Source organism: Ctenopharyngodon idella, chromosome 5 (assembly GCF_019924925.1).
Source record: "Ctenopharyngodon idella isolate HZGC_01 chromosome 5, HZGC01, whole genome shotgun sequence".
Lineage (NCBI taxonomy): Eukaryota > Metazoa > Chordata > Actinopteri > Cypriniformes > Xenocyprididae > Ctenopharyngodon > Ctenopharyngodon idella.
Genome location: NC_067224.1, coordinates 6,132,975 through 6,153,223, shown reverse-complemented (window position 1 = coordinate 6,153,223; position 20,249 = coordinate 6,132,975). Strand labels below are relative to the sequence as shown.

The window sequence follows — 20,249 nt, the reverse complement described above, 5'->3', positions numbered from 1 at the left end:
AATGCAAAAAATAAGTTGGATTAGGTTTGTGCTTGTACTCTGTAAGGAGGGATAAAGCACATCCAGATAACTTGCTTGGTATTTATCATCTGTACTTTAGATACCGCAGTACATCATGAGTGTATATTATCTAACAGGGTTTGGCACTGTCTGCAAACATTTTGTATATGTTTTACGATTATTTATCCCTCTTTGAACAACTGAGCTCAATAAACCTGGTACATCACTTATAATATTTTTATTAAATAAAAACTAAATACTGATGTATGATTCTGTCCATAGGTTCGAGAGAGGGATCTGCCCATGGTCATGCACACGCTGTCTTCGGAATTCACTCTGCTGAGGGTTGTCAACGGAGAAACTGTTGCTGCCAACAGTACCGGGGTCACCAATGGTTTTGTCAAGCCTAAACTGGGTAACCATCTGTTATTAGTCTGAGGGTGTGTCGACACAAGGCATCTTGTGCATTTACAGTACCAAGTGATGCCTCCGAGACTTAAAGTGCCCCTATTATGCTTTTTCTGATATTACCTTTCATATAGTGTGTAATATAGCTGTTTGTGAATGTAAAATGTCTGCAAAGTTTCAAAGACTAGAGTTATTGTCTCCCAAAGGAAAGAAATGATTTCTGAACTGCCTGAAATGAGTCGTCAGTAATTCCAGTCTTACTACCGGTTCGAACCAAGCATGCCACATGAGTCCTGAAAAGTGAAGCCAAAGCGTCTGGATCGGCCCCAGGTGGCTGGAAGCAGTATAGGTCATAAACCCCGCCCTCTCCATGAAATGTATTGGGACGTGAGACAAACTAAACTATCAAATTACACTTTAAACATTACTTTTCCAAAGACGGTTTCTGTCATTTTAGGCATTTATCATCACACTGGTGTTAGTTCAAGTGTTCGTTCTTCAAATAAGTTTGGTTTTAGTTAGTTATTTGATGCTATAAAAACAGGGGTGAGATGTCATGATTGACAGCTGAGATTGACAGCATCTCTGAAGTAGTCACTGAGGCACCAACAGACTTTTCTCTGGATCTTCGCTAGGAGATTGGAGCTTTAACTTTAATTTCTACATTTCCATAACACACCAACATAATGAGTTGTTATGAGTTCGATATTGCAGCTCCACTTCGCACTCACTACTGCGCAGACTCGAGACTCGAGATGTCAGTACCATATTGATACACTGGCGGCTTCATTTACTACAGTGGAAGAGCGTGAAGGTGCGTCGTCCATCTTTTTTTACAGTCTATGGTTCAAACTAGGTTTGTAAACAAAAAAAACAAAAAAATTGCATAATGTCAGCCTATAGTCTTCATTGGCTGCACGTGAACAACATCTACATTAACCCTCAAACAGTGTAGTTGTAGCTGAGACTGGAAGAGTTTGATTCATGTTGTCGACATGTCAAGAAAACGCTGTTTTCTGTACTGTGAAAGCAAATCCAATTTGCATGCACTTCCAAAAGATGAGGATTTGGGCTCAAATTGATATAAAACTGGCGCCATCATTTCACTGTGTTATACAAGTGCTGAGGAAACCTCCGGAGCTGAAATTCAGATATGGTAATGGCCATTTTGTTTCCCACACACACTGGAAGCGGTAGACCAATCACAACAGACTGGGCCAGAGTAGGTTCTCGGAAAGGAGGTGTTTAGAGTGACAGAATCAGTGATCGAACTGTTTAAGAGACAGTGAGAAAAGAGGTTATGCTGGAATGTGTATTATAAGAAAATTAGTGTTTTTGACCTTGGATGCATTGTATCCAATTGTAGGAGACCTCCAAACCAAAATTAGGAGCCTTTAAAATAGCGTAATAGGGGCACTTTAAAGAGACCCAAAAATGAAAATCGTCATCATTTACTCACCCTCATGTCATTTCAAAACTTGATTTTTTTTTTTCTTCTATGAAACACAATCTTGATTCTACAGAAAAAAAAAGTCAAGTCATACAGGTTTTGGAAAAACAAGCGTCATTTTTGGGTGAACCATTCCTTTAAGCTAGTTAATTGAATGATCTGTTTAGATCTCCTTGTATATCAGACCGTATTTTACTACCGTGATGCAAAGACTTGGACTTACATTCATTACATTGAGCAGTCAGACCTGTGCAATAGAGAAACACCTGCTGAAAGTGTTTGTGGTGTGCTTAGGCGTCAGCTTTTGCCTTTGGCTGTCATGTTTGACCTTCTGTGTTTTAAAGTCAACATGAAACCAAACATTCACAATTCATTGGTGCACATTATTGTAAAGGAAAGAACTAGTTGTTTTTGTAAACTTCCATCAAAATGTAATAAGTTACATCTGAAATTACTTTCCATGTGACTAGTGTCACTTAGGCTGGAAGTGATATTAACTGGTTGCCAAATAGCTATATAAGCAATGTTTCAGGCTGCTGTTACAAGTCATGTAGCCTATCTTGAAAATAGTTTATGCAGTAATTTAAAGGCATCATGTGATGATTTTAATAATGAACACATTGTTAATTATTTTGAGTGTAATAAAATAATATATATGCACTTTTTTGGAAAGTTACATTTTTTTTGCTCTAAAATGCCCAAAGACCACCAGTGGGTTAAACAACTTATCAGGCGTACAGATTCATCCCTTAATGAAACTTCCTGACCGACACACCAGCGGTGGATCTGCATTGTTAATGCCTGAATGTTTACAGTACATTATTGTAAAATAAACAACTCTCTTCTTCCTTTCCTCAGTGCCTCGGCCAATCATTCACCCACTCTCCAGCCCCAGTAACATGTTCTGCGTTACCAGCCTTGACCCCGACACGCTGCCCTCGGTGGCCACGCTGCTCATGGACGTCATGTTCTACTCGGGCGGGTAAGAGCTCCACGCCGGGCCTCTCCTCCTGGCTCACATATGGCAATAACCGAGAGCCATCTGCCAGATCTATTAGAGAATGATGATAACACACACAGGTCGCAGTAGGGAGTGCATTATGTGACGACTGGAGAAAAGACTGGAAACGAGACGATCAGTGTGTATTTGTACTATTTTGCTCTTCCTTATAGTGGCTGAACTTGTTTACTGCTCCGACACTGGCATCAGGCCAACCCTTAGAGGGAAAGATCAGATTAGAGTTGCCTTTATCATACTCCTCCCATTTTTTTCTATTCCTTGCAAAAGTGTCAGCTGAGTTCAGCTCTAATGAAGCTTGTGTAATAACAAGAATCCCTGCTGTGCTTCATTACAGAGCGAAAGAGACCGGGGGGCAGAGCGAGGATTCTGGACACATCCGCTTTTTCTCCTTCTCCCTGATCGAGGGCTACATCTCTCTAGTTATGGATGAGCAGACGACTCGGAGGTTAGACCCCACCCAGCTCTGCTTCTAACACTCTATTGAAGTCAACATGAAAACACTTTTGACCCCATTTACATTCTCAATACACACCCCTGGTCTTGTGCATGATTCATCAGCGCATGTTATAGACCTTAGTCAGGGTAGCGCCATATATAATTTTTGACAGGAATGAAAACAAGGCTGTGAGGGATAGAATAAAGTTCAATAGATTGTACTGTTGTTTAACAACATACTAATTGTTCTGCTAACCAGAGTCTTTCCGGGAGGAAAAAAAAAACTTTCAGTAGACGACAACTCCATAAAACCGTTTTAAAAGTTGTGAAAATTATGTTATCTGAACCTTTATACAGTGCATGTCTTTGTAAAGACTGTTAGTCTATCCTTCACAGCTTCTTTTTTATATGCGTTAAATTCAATATGGCATCTAACCTGACTAAGGTCTATTCCAAAGGAGAAAAGGTTTGTTTTTGAAATATTTCATCAAAATATAAAAACCTGCTAACCTCTGAAATGACTTTATCGATTGGTTGACGTCACCTACTCCAGCCACCTGTAACACACTTTGTATTAAACACCCACTTTTCTTGATCCACACACTTCAAAAAGTTCATAAAGACATTGTAAAGTAATAAAACCCCATATGAAACCTCATTAGTTCTTTCAGAAGCTCAACCATACTTGCGTAACATAGAATAAATCTAATAATAGTCTAAATAATAGAATAAATGATTATAAAGTGATCGTTTTGAAGCGACAAAGTTTTTTTGTGGAAGTTTCAATCTCTCAGGTTTTCATTTCTTCATTTGTGTTTCAAAGATGAACTGTTTCAGTTCATTGTTATATACACTTAAATAATATTAGACCTGCATCGGTTGTAAAAATGGATTTCTTTGTCTTTTTATTCAACTTTGTCTGCAGTGGCTTCATTAGAATTATGCTAGTATTTAAAAATACCACCATTTTTCAGCTTTTAGCCTGTTGAATCATGGTCTTTGTGTTTACAGTTAAAATGTAACTTGCCTCGTGAATTTATTTCTGATTAAATGTACAGTGTCTTTGTTTTGTTGTCATTACATATGGTTTAGATGCTGCTCTTTTCTTGTCAGGTTTCCAAACAATGTCCTCTTCACCAGCGCATCAGGAGAGCTTTGGAAAATGGTCCGCATTGGAGGACAACCCTTAGGGTTTGGTGAGTTCAGGCTAAAACTGGGTAAATGGCCTGCTGTTACTGTGAAAATGAAAATCCCTTTGACCTGAGCAATATCTAGGAACCAGAATGTAAGGATTGGTTCTTTTAATTTGAACTATTAACACCCTAGCAATATGCTAAAAACACCTTGAAATGCTTAGTCCTATCCTGTCGTAATCCGCACACATTTTGTTGTAACTTAAAGGCACAATATGTAAGATTTTGGAAATAAAATATCTAAAATCACTAGAAAAATGTTATATATTTTGCTGACTTGTGTACCTACATTATTCCAAATGTTTCCAAGAATGTTTAAATCCAGAGAAATAATCAATTTTAACTAGGACACAGACCGTGTCCATGCATCGCCTATCAATGACATCATACCCACGTTAACCTTGATTTCCGGTTTTATTTTGTAGAAACCATGGAAAGACACTTTAATACATTGTGTTTTATTAGACAGGTGAAGAAATGAAAGCAGTCTTGTGTGGCATAAAAGCTCCACTGCTCTTGAGTCGTGTGTCGCGAGTCTCTCATTAGCAATCGCTCCTCGTTCCGCTTCAACGGCTTTAAGCCACACCCTGCTTCATACTACAGTAATGTTAATAAATCTTTAATACGTTAGCTCATCAATGAATATGATTTCTGCCCGAGTCCCATCGGACTCTTTTCCACCGGCTGTAGACATGAGGGCAACACCTCCCATGATTCCGCAAAATCAAGGCGTCATCAAGCTACGCCTTTTTGAATAAGCGACCTCTAGCTGCGAAAATTACATATTGTGCCTTTAAGCACAGTAAGTAATGAAGCACAGCTCACACACAAGTCACTTTCAAACTAAGCAGCCGTTGGTTGGTCAATGCAGCAAATTCGCATGACCAGCTGAACCCAAAGCATTTCATGTGAAATTCTCGATTGTGTGGATTCCTATTGAAATGACTGTTGAAAGTTGTTTGTCCTCCATCAGATGAATGTGGCATTGTGGCTCAGATATCTGAACCGCTGGCGACCGCTGACATTCCAGCCTATTATATCAGTACCTTCAAGTTCGATCACGCTCTGGTGAGTTTCAGCATTCACAAATAAACGTTTTCCCATCTCCTAATATTCAGAACACGAGGGCAGTGTTTAACACCAGCCATCTTGTCTCCACCCAGGTTCCTGAGGAAAACATCCAGAGTGTGATCGGAGCCTTGAGGACCAATGAGAGCACAGGACAGTGAGACGTTTGGACGGGAGTCCCACTTCCCTGAAAACATTGAGATTTCTTATGTCAAACTCTTAAAGTGCCAAGATCTTACCTGAGGGGTGGTTATGGGAGAAGAATCTGAGGGGGAATGAATAAGTGAGGGGGCGGGGGGGTCTAGTCTTGCAGTCGGTATTGAGCGACAACATCACTTCCTGTCTGTTCCCTGCAAAAAAGAAAACCCTAATCCCCACCCACCTCTACAGGGACCCTGCGATAGTGTGAATCCAGTGTTTTTCTTCTCTTCTTTCTTCCCGCCCCTCTTCCTCTTATCCACTCCTCCTCATCCTCCGCTCATCATTTTACCATGGCAACAGGGCCTGGACTTCAGATAGCGATTCTTAAGACGTTGCAAATAACCATTATGTACTAGCGGCAGGTCCTCCTCCTAGAGGACACAGAATGTACTCCAATGTATCTTGAGATTTATTTTTAGTTTTTCCTGGCCCCCCTTCCTGTTTTCCCTTGCAGTGCCAAGACACGGGGCATAAACACACTCCTTGTCTAAAACATGATGTTTTTCTGGATGCTATTTGATGGTTCAGGGGTTTTTTGTGTGTGTTCTGCAAAATGGTCCAGTCACAAGTTCAGTCTGTGAAAGAAGCTTTTCACGCTCATTGTTTGGAAAGTTTACCATTTTTATTTAGAGCTTTTGTTTCTTTCCCCTCACCTCAATCTTATGTTCACGTTTCAATGCCAAGTGGCTGGGTAATGAATTAGTAGTTGTTGTTGTTGCTGCTGTTGTTGTTTTTTGCCTTCAAAGTACAATCAATGGGTTTTCTGTCCACCCGGCCGAGTTGGCAGCGATTGGAAACAAGGATTCAGGTGAGGTGAAACTGATCACATGCCCTTGTTCAGGTTAAATACACATACACGAATCGTGCAGTTTACTGTAATACTGTTTTTAAACGCTCGGTCTGATGGGGACGTCATTTTTATTTCCGCCCTGGAGTCGTTGCGCGGTTGCGAACGCACAAAATGCCTCTTTAGTCTTCACCACTACTCGCTCTTTTGGGTATTTTGCAAAGCTGTCTCTTCATTCACGGAGGAAACTGTTGGGGGAACCTGTCGTTTGTTGAATGTTAGTTAAGGTCAGGTGTCACAGACACTGGCGTTAGTTTAGGCCTTCAAGCTCCCCTTGTCTGCACTTTATTTAAGGTCTATCTTACAGATCTTACTCTTCTGATGTGAAATACCGGGGATGAGTATCTTCCCCTTGAAGGAGTCTCTTTTAGAAGGGGTCACTTGTTGCTTTTTAGACCTGGATGGGTGTCTTTTTCCACAAGCTTTTCTTCTATCAGCTATGAAGCAGAAATTTGCAAAACCATACATTTATCAGTGTTAAGAAGGGGTGACCTGTTTGTTTTCTGACAATTAAAGACGTGAAACAATATTTTTTCAGCTTAGTTTGTATTTAGGTTTGATTTTTTTTTTTTTTTTTCTTTCAATCGTTACTCCTTTTTTCCCACTGTTTGAACCATGTTTTCTTAAGCGTACAGTGGGGGTTTACACCATGCGAAACTAGACCATGTGCCAATTGCGGATTTATCTAGTTTATGAAGATGTTTAGTCATATCTGTGATTTACAAATGATTTCTGTGGGATGATATTTGCTAAAGCTACTTCTAACTACCCAAACAAATGACTGATTTGGAGAATTTGATTAAACCAGCTCAGACACCAGAAAAGATCATGAATTGATTGCTTTTGTTTCACTTTCATGAATTTTTTTTTCTGTCTCTTGACACAAAGTGTAGGTGAGAAACTGTTCCTATATACTTGCACATTAAAGAGGGTGACTTTCAACTATTCCCTTCTTTTCCCTCAGAATGTATACTGCTTTATAAATGGTACTATGTGATCTATCAGTACAGTTTGGTACAAATAAAATGTACTTGATTCTGAAGGATATAGGAATTTTAATATAACTTCAAATGACATTTTTCTTCCTGAAGTGGCTTAAGATTGCTTTTGCATATCTGCAATCTATATTTAAGGCATCCAACAGTGTTAATAGTTGCTTCCCTTTTAAATTTTCACTCTAAAAACACATTTTTGCGCCCACTTGTTCAGGGTTCCCGTGGTCAAGGAAAAACTGCACATAAAGGAATTTTTAAAGTGATTTTCCAGGCCTGGAAACATATTTATATTACATAATGCACTGTAGTCTTTCATTAAGTTATTCTCTAAAAAAAAATTCAGCTAGTTGTTGCTCATTTCTTTAAAGTAAAACTAGCAAATTTAGCATTGGGTTTGAATTGTCACTCACATGACATCAACCAGTAGCAAACCACAATTGTCCAGTCAATTTCTGATAGACAAAATCAAGTCCCAACCTACATTTTTACGTCACAATAACATTTTTATGCCAACTTTTTTTTTTAAAAAAAGATGCTTTAATTTAAATATACCTTTTGTGTAGCCTTATAGTTTTCAAATCATAGTTTTCATTTGCCTACTGACAATTCAATATGTTTTTAACAAGAAAAGATCCAGAAACCATACTGATAATGTGTCTTTAGTTTGAACATACAGTGTCCACCTCAGGTGATGACGAAATACCAAAACATTTTGAGGAAACCTCCAAAATGTCAAGAAGCCAACATAAGACTTAAGAAGTCTTGAGTTATTTAGGAGTCAGATTCACATCTATTTTTGAGGTCCACACTGTAAACAGCAGAGGAGGTGTCGTGTTTCTTAAACACACCCTTGACTTGCCTTGATGCAGTGTGACATGAAGACTCAGTGAGGGCCCTTAACAAGTCCAAAGTTTATGGAGAAATAATAAACCCTTGCATGCTGATATGTTCAAGAGAAGATTGCCCAGATCTACAAAGACAATCTCATATGATGGATTTGACCAGCGCCACCATGTGGTCAACACCACAGGCAACATCCTTCACGTGGCCTGGCACTGTCACCTAAAACAAATGACAAACATTAGGACAAAGAAAATGGATTAGATCTAAAGTCTTCTGCATGTAGTGTTGTCAATTTAGCATTCATTTATAACAACTCAAAGTATTTTTGTTTTCACCTGCCACAATAATACGTTTTAATGAGTTCTGATCATTTGAGGGCTTTTCTCAAAAAATAGTTATATATGTGGGGTTAACTGATTAATTTGAATAATTAATCAGTGTGTCCTAAAGCTCTGAAATCCACACTTTTCCATGTTAAATGAAAGAATGCTGCATTGTTGGCTTCTTACCCTCCATGGAAAGTACTGGTCATCATGTTTCCCGATGCCGAGACATCCTCTCACATTTTTACCCCAAACAAACAGTTCACCTCGATCTGAAAACAATATTCATAAAGCAAATAACTCAGCCCTCTGCTTACATGGATGTTGGCCAGGAAACAGGCAGGATTTAATACCAACATGGTTATGCAAGCACTATTAGCAGGTGTTTTCAGGAGAATGTGTGTTAAAGTATCCTGTATGAGCACATTTTACATTTCTAGAATCTCATAATTAAACTCAGTACAACAATACTTGATATCTTGAGTGCAAAGATAATGTTCAACTTGAAGTTTTTACCTGTGACAGCTGCGAAGTGATTGAGTCCACAGTGGATGGACGAGACCTTTACATTGGGGTTGAACTCTGACCTCCCAAAAAATGTGGCTGACACTCTTTCTGGGACAGCAGACTCTGAAAGTTTTGGGCCTTTTCCCAGAATTCCAAAACCCCAAACAAACACCTCTCCTTCCTCTACAGAGATTGAGTTATTTAATTCATTACACAAGTCAAAATTACAAAGCAACGTCAATTTGTGCTTTTCCACAACAGTTGTATAGCAGGTAGAATTCAACATATGCATTCAGACATTAAAGGGATAGTTCACCCAGAAATTCTGTCAATTTACTCACCCTCATGTCGTTCCAAACCCGTAAGACTTTTGTTCATCTTCGGAACACAAATGAAGATCTTTTTAATGAAATCAGAGCTTTCTGTCCCTCCATTGACAGCCTACGCAACTGACACTTTAAAGCCCTGAAAAGGCAGTAAAGCCATCATTAAAGTAATCCATGTGACTCCAGTAACTTCAACTTTATGAAGTGACTTGAGTGCTTTGTATGTGCAAAAAAAAACATAATTTACCACTTTATTTAGAAAATGTTAATCTCTAACGCATATTCACGCAACAACGTCCACTCTTGTCAGCACAACATGCATGCTTTGTGGTGCTCTCATCAACATGCATTGGAGATCAATATTTTGTAAATAAAGTGGTAAATTATGGGGGGGGACTCATGTCGCTTCATAAAATTGAGGTTAAACCACTGGAGTCACATGGAGTACTTTAATGATGTCTTTGCTGCCTTTCTGGGGCTTGAAAGTGGTAGTTGCGTAGGCTGTCAATGAAGGGACAGATTTCATTAAAAAGATCTTCATTTGTGTTCTGAAAAATGAACGAAAGTCTTACTGGTTTGGAACAACATGACAGAATTTTCATTTTTGAGTGAACTAACCCTTTAAAACCCATTGAGCATTCTAAATTATGAAGGTGATAAGCTATGTAACCACCATGTCTTTAAAATATGCAAACAAAATATTCAAGTAGTTCATAAATAGGGTTTTTGGTAAAGCACAGAAGTACATTCACAAAAATACTATGGTGGTTTAATGATGGTATCAGGTGGCAATACTAGGTGTGAGGGAAAACAAAAATAGATATTTCCAAGTATTGCAATATTGCACCTCATGATACTGTATCAATGTTGTCTCAAAAAACTATATTTTTAGTTACAGTGCACAGCATAAATGAGTACATCCCCTCTGAAACTTCTGAAAGTCAGCAATTACTTAGAAGACATGTTAGGGTTCTTTAGAGATATAATGTTCCAGCAAGTCTGCTTAATCAGTTACCAAAGAAGTATGTCAAAATTTTTCAGGAAAATACAATTTTCTTATCAAGGTGATAAAATCTTGTGTAGCAAAAATGAGTACACCCTCATAAAAGTTACTAAATAAAACGAAATCAAAATTTTCTGGTGTAAGTTTAAGGCAATGTTTGATCAACAAGTAAGTATGTTGAACCAAAACATTTAAAGAGAAGTAATTTCTTGTCAATTAAAAGTGTTATATAGCCCACTGAATCATTCTCAGACTTAATGCTGACAACAATGGAAGCACTTGGGAGAGAACTGTCGGGAGACTTATTTCTTAGCACAAAAGAGGACAGTGCTACAAGAGGATTACCAAATCATTGTTTTAAGTGTGAAAATACAGCTAAAGTAACATAGAAATTCAAAAACAATGGACTTGTGACAAGGCCCCTGAAATAATCAGGCCTTCATTTTAAGCTTTCATTTAGTGATGAGGGATGTTTTTGCTAGACAAAGAGCAGGAGAAATACCAAACGAGTGTCTCAGAGCCAGCAAAAGCTATGAAAAGAGTGACTGTTTATCTCACAGAGTAAGATGCAGCCTGCAGAAATGACATGCATGGTTGTTGTTCTCACTGGAACTACCTACTGTAGCCAAAGCACAATAAAGTCAGTTAGCCATTTCCAAAGCCCATATTTACAAAATATAGATTCTGGGAATCAATACTCTGGTCTCATGAGACCAAAATCAATCATTTTGGATCTAACAGCATCCCAAATGTTATGGTGTTGCTAGAGGAGGAGTACAGTGAGAAGTTCCTGGTTCCCACAGTAAAGTTCAGTGGTAGTAAAGCTCTTATATAGGGATGTATGAGTGCTGAAGGTGTGAGGGAGTTGTGCTTTATCAATGCTGTCATGAATTCCCACACCACTGTGTAATTTAATACATAAACTTGAAACAGAAGATGTTACCATTTCCTCATTCCCTGCATTGTTGGGCATTTTTTCAACATGACAATGAGGATATGCATTCTCCCAAGGTGAAAAACCTTCTGTGGACATGCATTGCACTCAATCTTAACACACTTGAGCGCCTGTGGGGATTCTGTAGAGACGAGTTGAACAACACTTCACATTAAATATCAGGGCATTTAAGGAGCTCATCATCCAGGAGTTAAACAGGACAGATGTGACAATTTGTCATGAACTTGTACACTCCGTGCCAAAAAGGGTCAGAGCAGTATATTCAAAATTATGGAGGGCATACTTAGTGCTAGAATATTATACATTTGTTGAATTAAATCCAGGGTGTACTCATTTCTGCAATCCTTAATTTAAACAAAATTGGCTAATTTACTTATTTTATGGCTATTATAATGACATATATTTGTCAGTTTTTATTATGTATATGTTTAATACATTTTAGTTTTGCCATCTTTCCATGAATTGTATTAGTGATCATAAAGAAAATACATCTTTTGTATTTGTTCAGAGGGGGTGTACTCATTTATGCTGTGCACTGTATATATTTTACATAAATACTTTTTGTGAAAAATTAAAATCCACAGAGTCAAATCCATTTGAAAATATTTAAAATCTTGAAAAGATTGAGACTGTAAGATAAGACTGAAAGATAAGACTGTAATCTTACCGTTCAGTACAGCCACCTGTGTTCCCCCAGATGCCGCCTGTCTGATTCGACCCACACCCCTCAGGGGCAGCAGCCGTGGTGAGCTAATCTGAAAATCAGACTTTACAAATGAGCTGCACAGCCTGGTATTGTTGCACTCATTTACCTTTTTACATATATTTTATATACATCTCATTATAAATGTGACATTTCAGGATAATTCTATGACAGTGAACAATTACTTCAATCTTTTCTGGTATTTGTATACCAGTTGTTGTGTTTTTGTTTGTGTGTGTTGTCCTCTTTACCTGTGTGGCCTCAGTGACAGAAGCCAGCTGCAGGTACTCAGAGTTTCCCCAACCGAAAACCTGCCCATCTGTGGACACGGCCAAACTACAGTCTCCATATGTGGCCACCTGCTGAACTTTAACCCCAGCCAGATCTCCTCCGACGGGCACTGGACAGGAGGCCTTGTTGTGATGGCCCAGACCTTAAAATACATTCCGGACACATTAATTGTGAGGGAAGGGTCACATGGTCTCAGCCATGAGTCACCTAGTGTTGTCTGGATACATTTTTTGGAAAAACGCCTTTAGGCAGGTTTCATAATGGAGCAGAACAAAAAGAGGGACTGAAAGAGAAGAGACAGACAGAGATAACGACACAAGGATGGTGAAACAAACCTGTTTGTCCATCTGCCCCCCACCCACAGGCATACACTGTTTTTGTTTCTGTTAGAAACAGACTGTGATCCTGCCCACAAGCCACCTACAGGACAAGAGGAGCAGGACAGTTGGAGTGAATCGCACAAAGAGAGAACCAGGTCATATCTATGGAATCTTGTTTCCGACACTGAATAAAAATTTTTAAAAAGTTGCTAGTTATAAGGTCAGAATTGCGAGATATAAACTCACAATTGCGAATTATAAAGTCAAAATTGCATGATATGAACTCACAATTCTGACTTTTTTCCTCAGAATTTTGAGTTTATATCTCGCAATTCTGACTTATTTTCCAAGAATTGTGAGTTATAAAGTTAGAATTGTGAGTTATAAACTTGCAATTCTGAGAAAAAAAGTCAGACTTTCTTTCCTCAGAATTGGATTTTAACTCGCCATAGCAAGAGAATTGCTAGAAAAAAAAGTCAGAATTCCGAGTCTATACCTCGCAATTGTGAGTTTATATCTCGCAATTGTAAGAAAAGAAGTCAGAATTGCGAGATGTAAACTCACAATTGTGAGAAAAAAAGTCAGAATTGTGAGATAAAAAGTCGCAATTACCTTTTTTATTTTTTATTTAGTGGCGGAAACAAGCTGCCATACATATCTCACCTCAGATTCAAAAATAATAATAAATCATATTTTGCTTAAAAAAAATTGAGGTTATAATGGTGAATTTCCACCAAAAAAAGAGTGGAAATTTTAATTGAAGTAGATTAGATAGTAAAAATGTCATGTAAACAATATATTATGCATCACATGATTTCAATGTTGATATTATTGTATTTACCAACATATGCCAATAAAGTAATAAAGTGTCACATACCTGGGTGACTCGGCTGTCAAAACCCTCAATCTTGTGAACAAGATGACTGCCACTGCAGGAAACAGAGGAAAAGGACAGCCATTAGACAGAAACCCCATTCTTAAACACAGGTTTCCAAAGAAAAAAAAGCAGCTTAACCCATATGCTCATAATAGTTATTAGCAAAGGAAACAAGAGTATATCTCATTCTCTGCTTGGATGAAAATGGTTCATATTTGAGTTGATAATATTGCCTCTGATCTTGCTGAACACATTATAAACCCAATTCCCCGGCATACTGAATAATCATTTCACTCTAAGCAAATCATAAAATAAAGCATATAAAAGTTACACAGTGGATAATTCAAGGCTACTGGGATACAGGGAAAGCAATTGTTTTAGTTTAGCCACCACTTCATAATGTGAGCAGTGTACTTTGGTGCAGAATACTGGACATGTGTTGAAGGACAAACCTGTACACTTCATCCTCCACAATCTTCCTCCCACACTGCCCATAAGCATTATTACCCATGCTGAAAACTAATGAGAGAGATAAAGAAGAGAGACATGAAGGACTCATCACACTACAACACAATGATTTAATTGTATTTAAAAAAAAAATCTGTTGCAGTTTAAGACATCTAAATGATTGGACAGGAAATTTCTTTCTAATTCATCTACTGTATATAGAATCTGAACACCTGTTAGCTACAACTTTACTCAAGTGAAGACCCAAGGACACTAAAAAAAAGAAAGTGCTCTATAAATGACAATACATCTTCACACTAAATTTCAGAAATTGTATATGACAAAGCAGACAGCCATTTCTATCCACCTATTTTTTGAGAATTTTGGGATATTGCATAAAAAAAAAACATGTGGATGGAACACCAAGATTTGCAGGAATTCTAAAAATGTACATACAAAACTTATGCGCTCAGTTGAGGTGGATCATTTTTTTAATCTGATAAGAAGACATGCGCATGGAAACACATTTTTTCAGTCCTGGGCAAAAAAAGGGCCAAGCCAAAAATGGCAACATATTTAGTGGTCATTTAATGGTCTTAACCATTTTAATCACAAATCACTGGTCAGGAAATTGGCAAGGATTGCACAAATACTGTAGATAAAGTACCTCAGCACAGAACAGCCTTCCCAGACTTGCAGACAGCTTTTTACAGGAAGAAGAGTCAGTGTTGTTCCACTTAATGTTAATGGTTTCAAACAATTCATGAGTAGTTGAAAAAACGTCTCCCAGTTTGATGCGAGACCAAATTTTCACTAAAGGGTTCAAATCTGGACTCTGACCAGGCCGAAACATGAGCCTGATGGACTTGTGCTCAAGCCACTTCTTCGTTGTCTTGTTGAAAAATAACATCTGATCATTCCTCTTTAGATAACAAGTTTTCAATTGTGGGAAGCAAGCCATTCTGCAATATTCTCCTGTACTCCAAAGAATTGAATGACTTTTCACAGTGAAGCAGCTCACCAATAGCAGCAGCTAAAAATGACACCTCTCCCTTCATGCTTCACTGTGCTAGAGATGCATTTATTATTATATTTCTCAGCAGATTATTCGAAGACACCATGCAACTTGTGTTTCATTGTGATTCCCATATTCTGCCAAAAACTTTATTCTGTCCTTGATGTTTTTCTGAGACAGCAATGGCTTTTTAAGTAGGGTTTTTTTTTTAAATGTTGCTAATTTCCTAACCAATAATTTGTGGTTAAGACAATTAAAAGCTTATTGTTTAGCCATTTTGGGCGTGGCCCTTTGTTTTTTGTACATTCCTGGACAAAAAAAAAAAAAAGGCCCACGCCCAAAATGGCTAAACAATAAGCTTGCGTGACTTTGCCTCAATGATTGGATAACTGAACTAACCAGCAAACCAATTTCATTACACAGCATCTCAAATGTTGGTTTGGTCATTCTGAAATGCCTGAGCCACAATCTGTCATCAAAATGGTTGGGTATAATGACCTCCAAGAAGTGTCTCACATGATTGCGTTCCCAAACACCAGGCATGACAGTGTTTATTGATCTGAGGCACAAGTCATATATGATGTACGAGCCACAGTGGCTTCCCTGATTGCAGCAACTTCCATTTTTGTTATAGGGTCTTCCCTGTCAAATCAACCAAATTTCCCCAGCTCAAATTTTGGATTTTGTTAATATTTTTTCTGTAGAAAGACAAACATAAATAGTGATGAAAGACAAAATATTAAATGTCACAGATGTATTTTTACTGAGTAAAATTCAACAATTTGGACACGGAGTCACATTGGGGTCCCAATTTCTATGGGACTGAACTATATAGGGCCTTAAAAATGAAGATTACAAAAGAAAAGTTTATTAAGAATGAGAATCTAGAAGGATATTAAGATATCTTGAATACATTTTACAGGCATGCAAACTTTGGAAAAGGAATATTTATGGCACTCATACAGACATGTTCTATGCAATTGAGCTTATAGAAGAAAAAAAAAAAAGATATATTTCTAGTTTCAACATTATTTGTTCTTCAGATATTCCTCTTTAAAAGAAAAAAGTATCAGCTGTATGCACAGTGACCCACATTTGGTTTTTGATCATTGAAATTGTGTACAAATTACCAATTAACTCATGTAGTCGTGTTAAGATCTCCATATCTCTGGGATTGAACCATCAAGGGCCTTTACAATGAACATACCAAAAGGAACGTTTGTTAAGAACCAGAATCTAAAAGGATATTAAGACATATTTAATACTTCTTGAGGTACAGGCATGCAAACTTGAGGCACAAAAAAACAAAAACAAAAAGTCTTTTTTGTCATGTTTGAACTGTCACTGTTGGCATATAATGAAAGAAAGAAAGAAGTCAACACATTTTTCTAATAGACCTACCAATCTCTGTGTAAAAATAAAATAATGATGCTGCCATCTTTCTAAAGTCATATTTTCACCCTTCTAATTTGGCTCCAAATCTCAGGTGAAAACTGTCTACAGCTATACCCTCTACAAAATAGTGGATTACTCAGTAAATATACATCTGTGACATTTAATATTCTGGCTTTCATCACTATTTATGTTTGTCTGTCTACAGAAAAAATATTAATAAAATCAAAAATTCAAGCCGGGGACCTGAGCTGACACGCAATGACCCTATAGATATTTTGCACCAATTTCCCAGGAAGTGACGATTTTGTTCTCTTGAACACATGGGATGAAAACGGTTCTTTATTCGCCACTGTTTTATGCGATGTTCAATTTTGCGCACAAGTTAAAATCGCAACTTTGGATGGAAACATCGCTAACGTTTACTCACCTCCCTCAGAGTCTGTGAGCACCAGGGAATGAGCGCGTCCACATGAGACCTGCAGCACTCGTGTGTCCTGAGGGTTCAGCAGCGGGAGAGACACTGGAGACGGTTCCAGGACATACTCATAACTTTTATCTACAAACACAAGACAAAGCAGTTGATTTAGGAAAGTGCTTGAGGAAAAGGTTGTAATGGCCCCAGTTGATTGGGTGAAGCTTGGCAACTCAAAGAGGAACAGAATGGTTTATCAACATCATCCAGAGCATGAATCTTCCCATGTACAGTAGGAAGTGCTGATGAACACTTTCACTACCCCCAAAAATCAGACCAGAACTAAAAAAAAAAAAATACTTTTTAACGTAACAGCTCCCGCTTCCCTAACAAAAAAGTTCTATGGCACTACAGTATTTTTTGAAGTACCGTGTGATTCTGAACCTTCTGGTATTACTGGAACTTGCTTGTTAGAGTAATTTTTACCAAGAGCATGTGAGTTACTAACAGGAATGCAATGGGATTGTGGGGTTTCTTACTTTTGTCGTGTTGAGTACGCTGAAAGCCCAGCTGGGAATCTTTGTTAAGGCCCATGCCCCACAGTTTGGTCAGATCTTTGGTATTACAGGCCAGTAAGGTGAAGCCATATCCACAGGCTGCTGAGGAAATCTACCAAAAAAACACACACAACATACACTACCATTCAAAAGATTTGTTTTTTAAAAGAAATTAACACTTTTATTCAACAAGGACACATTAAATGTTTCAAAAGTAACAGTAAAGACATTTATAATGTTACAAAAGATTTCTATTTTAAATAATTGCTGCTCTTTTAAACTTTACATTCATCAAAGAATCCTGGGAAAAAAAAGTTTCCGCAAAAAAAAAAAAAAAAAAATTAAGCAGCACCACTTTTTTAACATTGATGATAATAATGTTTCTTGAGCACTAAATCAGCATATTAAAATGATTTCTAAAGGATCATGTGACACTAAAGACTGGAGTAATGATGCTGAAAATTCAGCTTTGCATCACAGGAATTTTTAAATATATTAAAATATAAAAATAAATAAATCATATTAAAGGATTAGTTCACTTCTGAATGAAAATTTCCTGATAATTTACTCACCCCCATGTCATCCAAGATGTTCATGTCTTTCTTTCTTCAGTCGAAAAGAAATTAATGTTTTTGATGAAAACATTCCAGGATTATTCTCCTGATAGTGGAGTTCAATGGTCTCCAAATGGTTGAAGGTCAAAATTAATTTTAAAAATCCTTAGAAAAAAAAAACAGAACCGGTGCCGCGTTCGTTCCGTAAGTAGAATAGGGAAGGCGTAGGACATACAGCGTAAGCTTTTTGAAGAAACGGAAAGCGGAATGGTGGAAGCATGTGCAAGGCGTTAATTTGTGTTTATAAAGCATATACATTTGTATTTTTTTTAGAAAATGGCCGATCGTTTCGCTAGATAAGGCCCTTATTCCTCGTCTGTTATCGTTTAAAGCCCTTTGAAGCTGCACTGAAACTGTAATTTTGACCTTCAACCGTTTGGAGACCACTGAAGTCCACTATAAGGAGAATAGTCCTGGAATGTTTTCATCAAAAACCTTCATTTCTTTTCGACTGAAGAAAGAAAGACATGAACATCTTGGATGACATGGGGGTGAGTAAATTATCAGGAAATTTTTATTTGAAAGTGGACTAATCCTTTAAGTAACATAAGTAATAATATTACACAATAATACTGTTTTACTGTTATTTTTTGATCAAATAATTGCAGCTTTGGTGAGCATAAGACACTTATTTCAATACATTAATGGGATATTTCACCGAAAAATAAAAATTCTGTCATCATTTACTCACCCTTATGTTGTTCCAAACCTGTATGAGTTTCTTTCTTCTGCTGAACACAAAAGAAGATATTTTAAAAATGTCATTAACCAAACAGTTGATGGGCCTATTGAATTCCATAGTATTTTTTCCATACTATAAAAGTAAATCAACTGTCACTCAGTCAATCAACTGTTTGGTTAACCATATTCTTCTTTTGTGTTCAGCAGAAGAAATACATTCATACAGCTTTGGAACAACTTTAGAGTGAGCAAATGACAACATAATTTCCATTTTTGGGAGAACTATCTCTTTAAAAAACAACCCCAAACTTTTGAACAGTAGTGTAAAAAAAAAAAATAGAAAACCCATTCCAAATATTTTTGGTAATTTTTGTTAAAGTTAGGGTAGGACATAACCTTCTGTTCAGTATCCAGACGGTAAGGCGTGAGCTGGTACTTCCTGGGCTTTTTCCTACCACTGTCCGGCACTACAAAGCTTGGGATCCCTAAAGCTCCAGTGTAGCTGAAGCCCCACACAAACACCTTCTCTTGGGGCTTCCTGTGTTGACCCACATACTGGAACACGGGTGTATCATCTTGCTGCTCCCGCTTTCTTGGGGTGCCAAGGGGTCGTGTGGCATACGCACGGAGACCCAGATGAAAACCATGACGGCCACAGGAGCGAATGTTGACTAAAGCCATTATGACAGTCATCTGCATAAAATACAACATAAATTCTGATATACTTAATACCAATACTGATTATTATGCAAATGAAAAGAATTATCCAACACTAACAAAAAGTTCCAGTGGTATGATTTTTTGAACATGTACCATGGTAACTCCATACTGTCTGAAGTACCTTGGAGCAGCATGTAAATAAATATCATAAATATGGTAATCACATTACAAAAAGTAATACTACCATGATTTCCTGGTACCATCGTTGTGTACCTTGTAAATACCATGGTACATGAGTTTCACTACTATTATATTCTCATGATTTTCATTCCCGTGTTTCCCGAATTAGTAATTGTTTGGATCAGTATTCTAACGTGAAAAGCATGACAACTCTTTAATATTAATAAACACTGTATTAGCATATCATACCAGAGTATTTTTGTACTCTATTTTGCTTGGAGGTGAACTAATTTCAGTTACTCACCGCTCAATAATCGGAAAATCCTCTATAATATATTTGTCAAGTTGTTTCAGATCACATAATATGATTCACACATGCATATCTGTACATCTGTAAACTGCGAAATGAAAAATATACGGTAATATAATGTGAATTAAGTCCACTCTGTGATTTATGCTGCTCTGACATGTTTTCTACGGAGGCGGCCATGACAGCTCTCCGCGTGCACCGTGACGTATGAC

The 20,249-nt window shown here is 37.6% G+C and overlaps 2 protein-coding genes across 2 annotated transcripts in view; one reads left to right on the top strand and one right to left on the bottom strand.

The window, feature by feature from the left end:
- Positions 1 to 7,565, top strand: part of castor2 (cytosolic arginine sensor for mTORC1 subunit 2) — a 21,693-nt gene extending 14,128 nt beyond the window's left edge. The window contains exons 4-9 of the mRNA XM_051895458.1: positions 283 to 415; positions 2,717 to 2,840; positions 3,214 to 3,324; positions 4,428 to 4,510; positions 5,481 to 5,575; positions 5,671 to 7,565. Of these exons, the coding sequence (XP_051751418.1) occupies positions 283 to 415; positions 2,717 to 2,840; positions 3,214 to 3,324; positions 4,428 to 4,510; positions 5,481 to 5,575; positions 5,671 to 5,736 (612 nt within the window). The 3' untranslated portion in view covers positions 5,737 to 7,565. The remainder of the gene's footprint in view (positions 1 to 282; positions 416 to 2,716; positions 2,841 to 3,213; positions 3,325 to 4,427; positions 4,511 to 5,480; positions 5,576 to 5,670) is intronic.
- Positions 7,179 to 20,249, bottom strand: rcc1l (RCC1 like). Its single transcript, XM_051895456.1, has 12 exons — positions 20,032 to 20,249; positions 19,284 to 19,580; positions 17,575 to 17,704; positions 17,051 to 17,179; positions 14,219 to 14,285; positions 13,767 to 13,818; positions 12,905 to 12,989; positions 12,530 to 12,711; positions 12,243 to 12,330; positions 9,301 to 9,474; positions 8,971 to 9,056; positions 7,179 to 8,680 (listed from the first exon to the last, which is right to left on the bottom strand). Exons 2-12 carry the CDS (start codon positions 19,578 to 19,580, stop codon positions 8,603 to 8,605), a joined length of 1,368 nt encoding a protein of 455 aa, XP_051751416.1. The 5' UTR covers positions 20,032 to 20,249; the 3' UTR covers positions 7,179 to 8,602.

Excerpts from the sequence above, each read along its gene's own strand:
- rcc1l (XM_051895456.1), bottom strand. The coding sequence starts at position 19,580 with ATGACTGTCATAATGGCTTTAGTCAACATTCGCTCCTGTGGCCGTCAT. Across the intron at positions 17,180-17,574 it reads GCGTACTCAACACGACAAAA|ATAAAAGTTATGAGTATGTC; the intron begins GTAAGAAACCCC and ends TTGTGTTTGTAG. Across the intron at positions 14,286-17,050 it reads GCTCACAGACTCTGAGGGAG|TTTTCAGCATGGGTAATAAT; the intron begins GTGAGTAAACGT and ends CTCTCTCATTAG.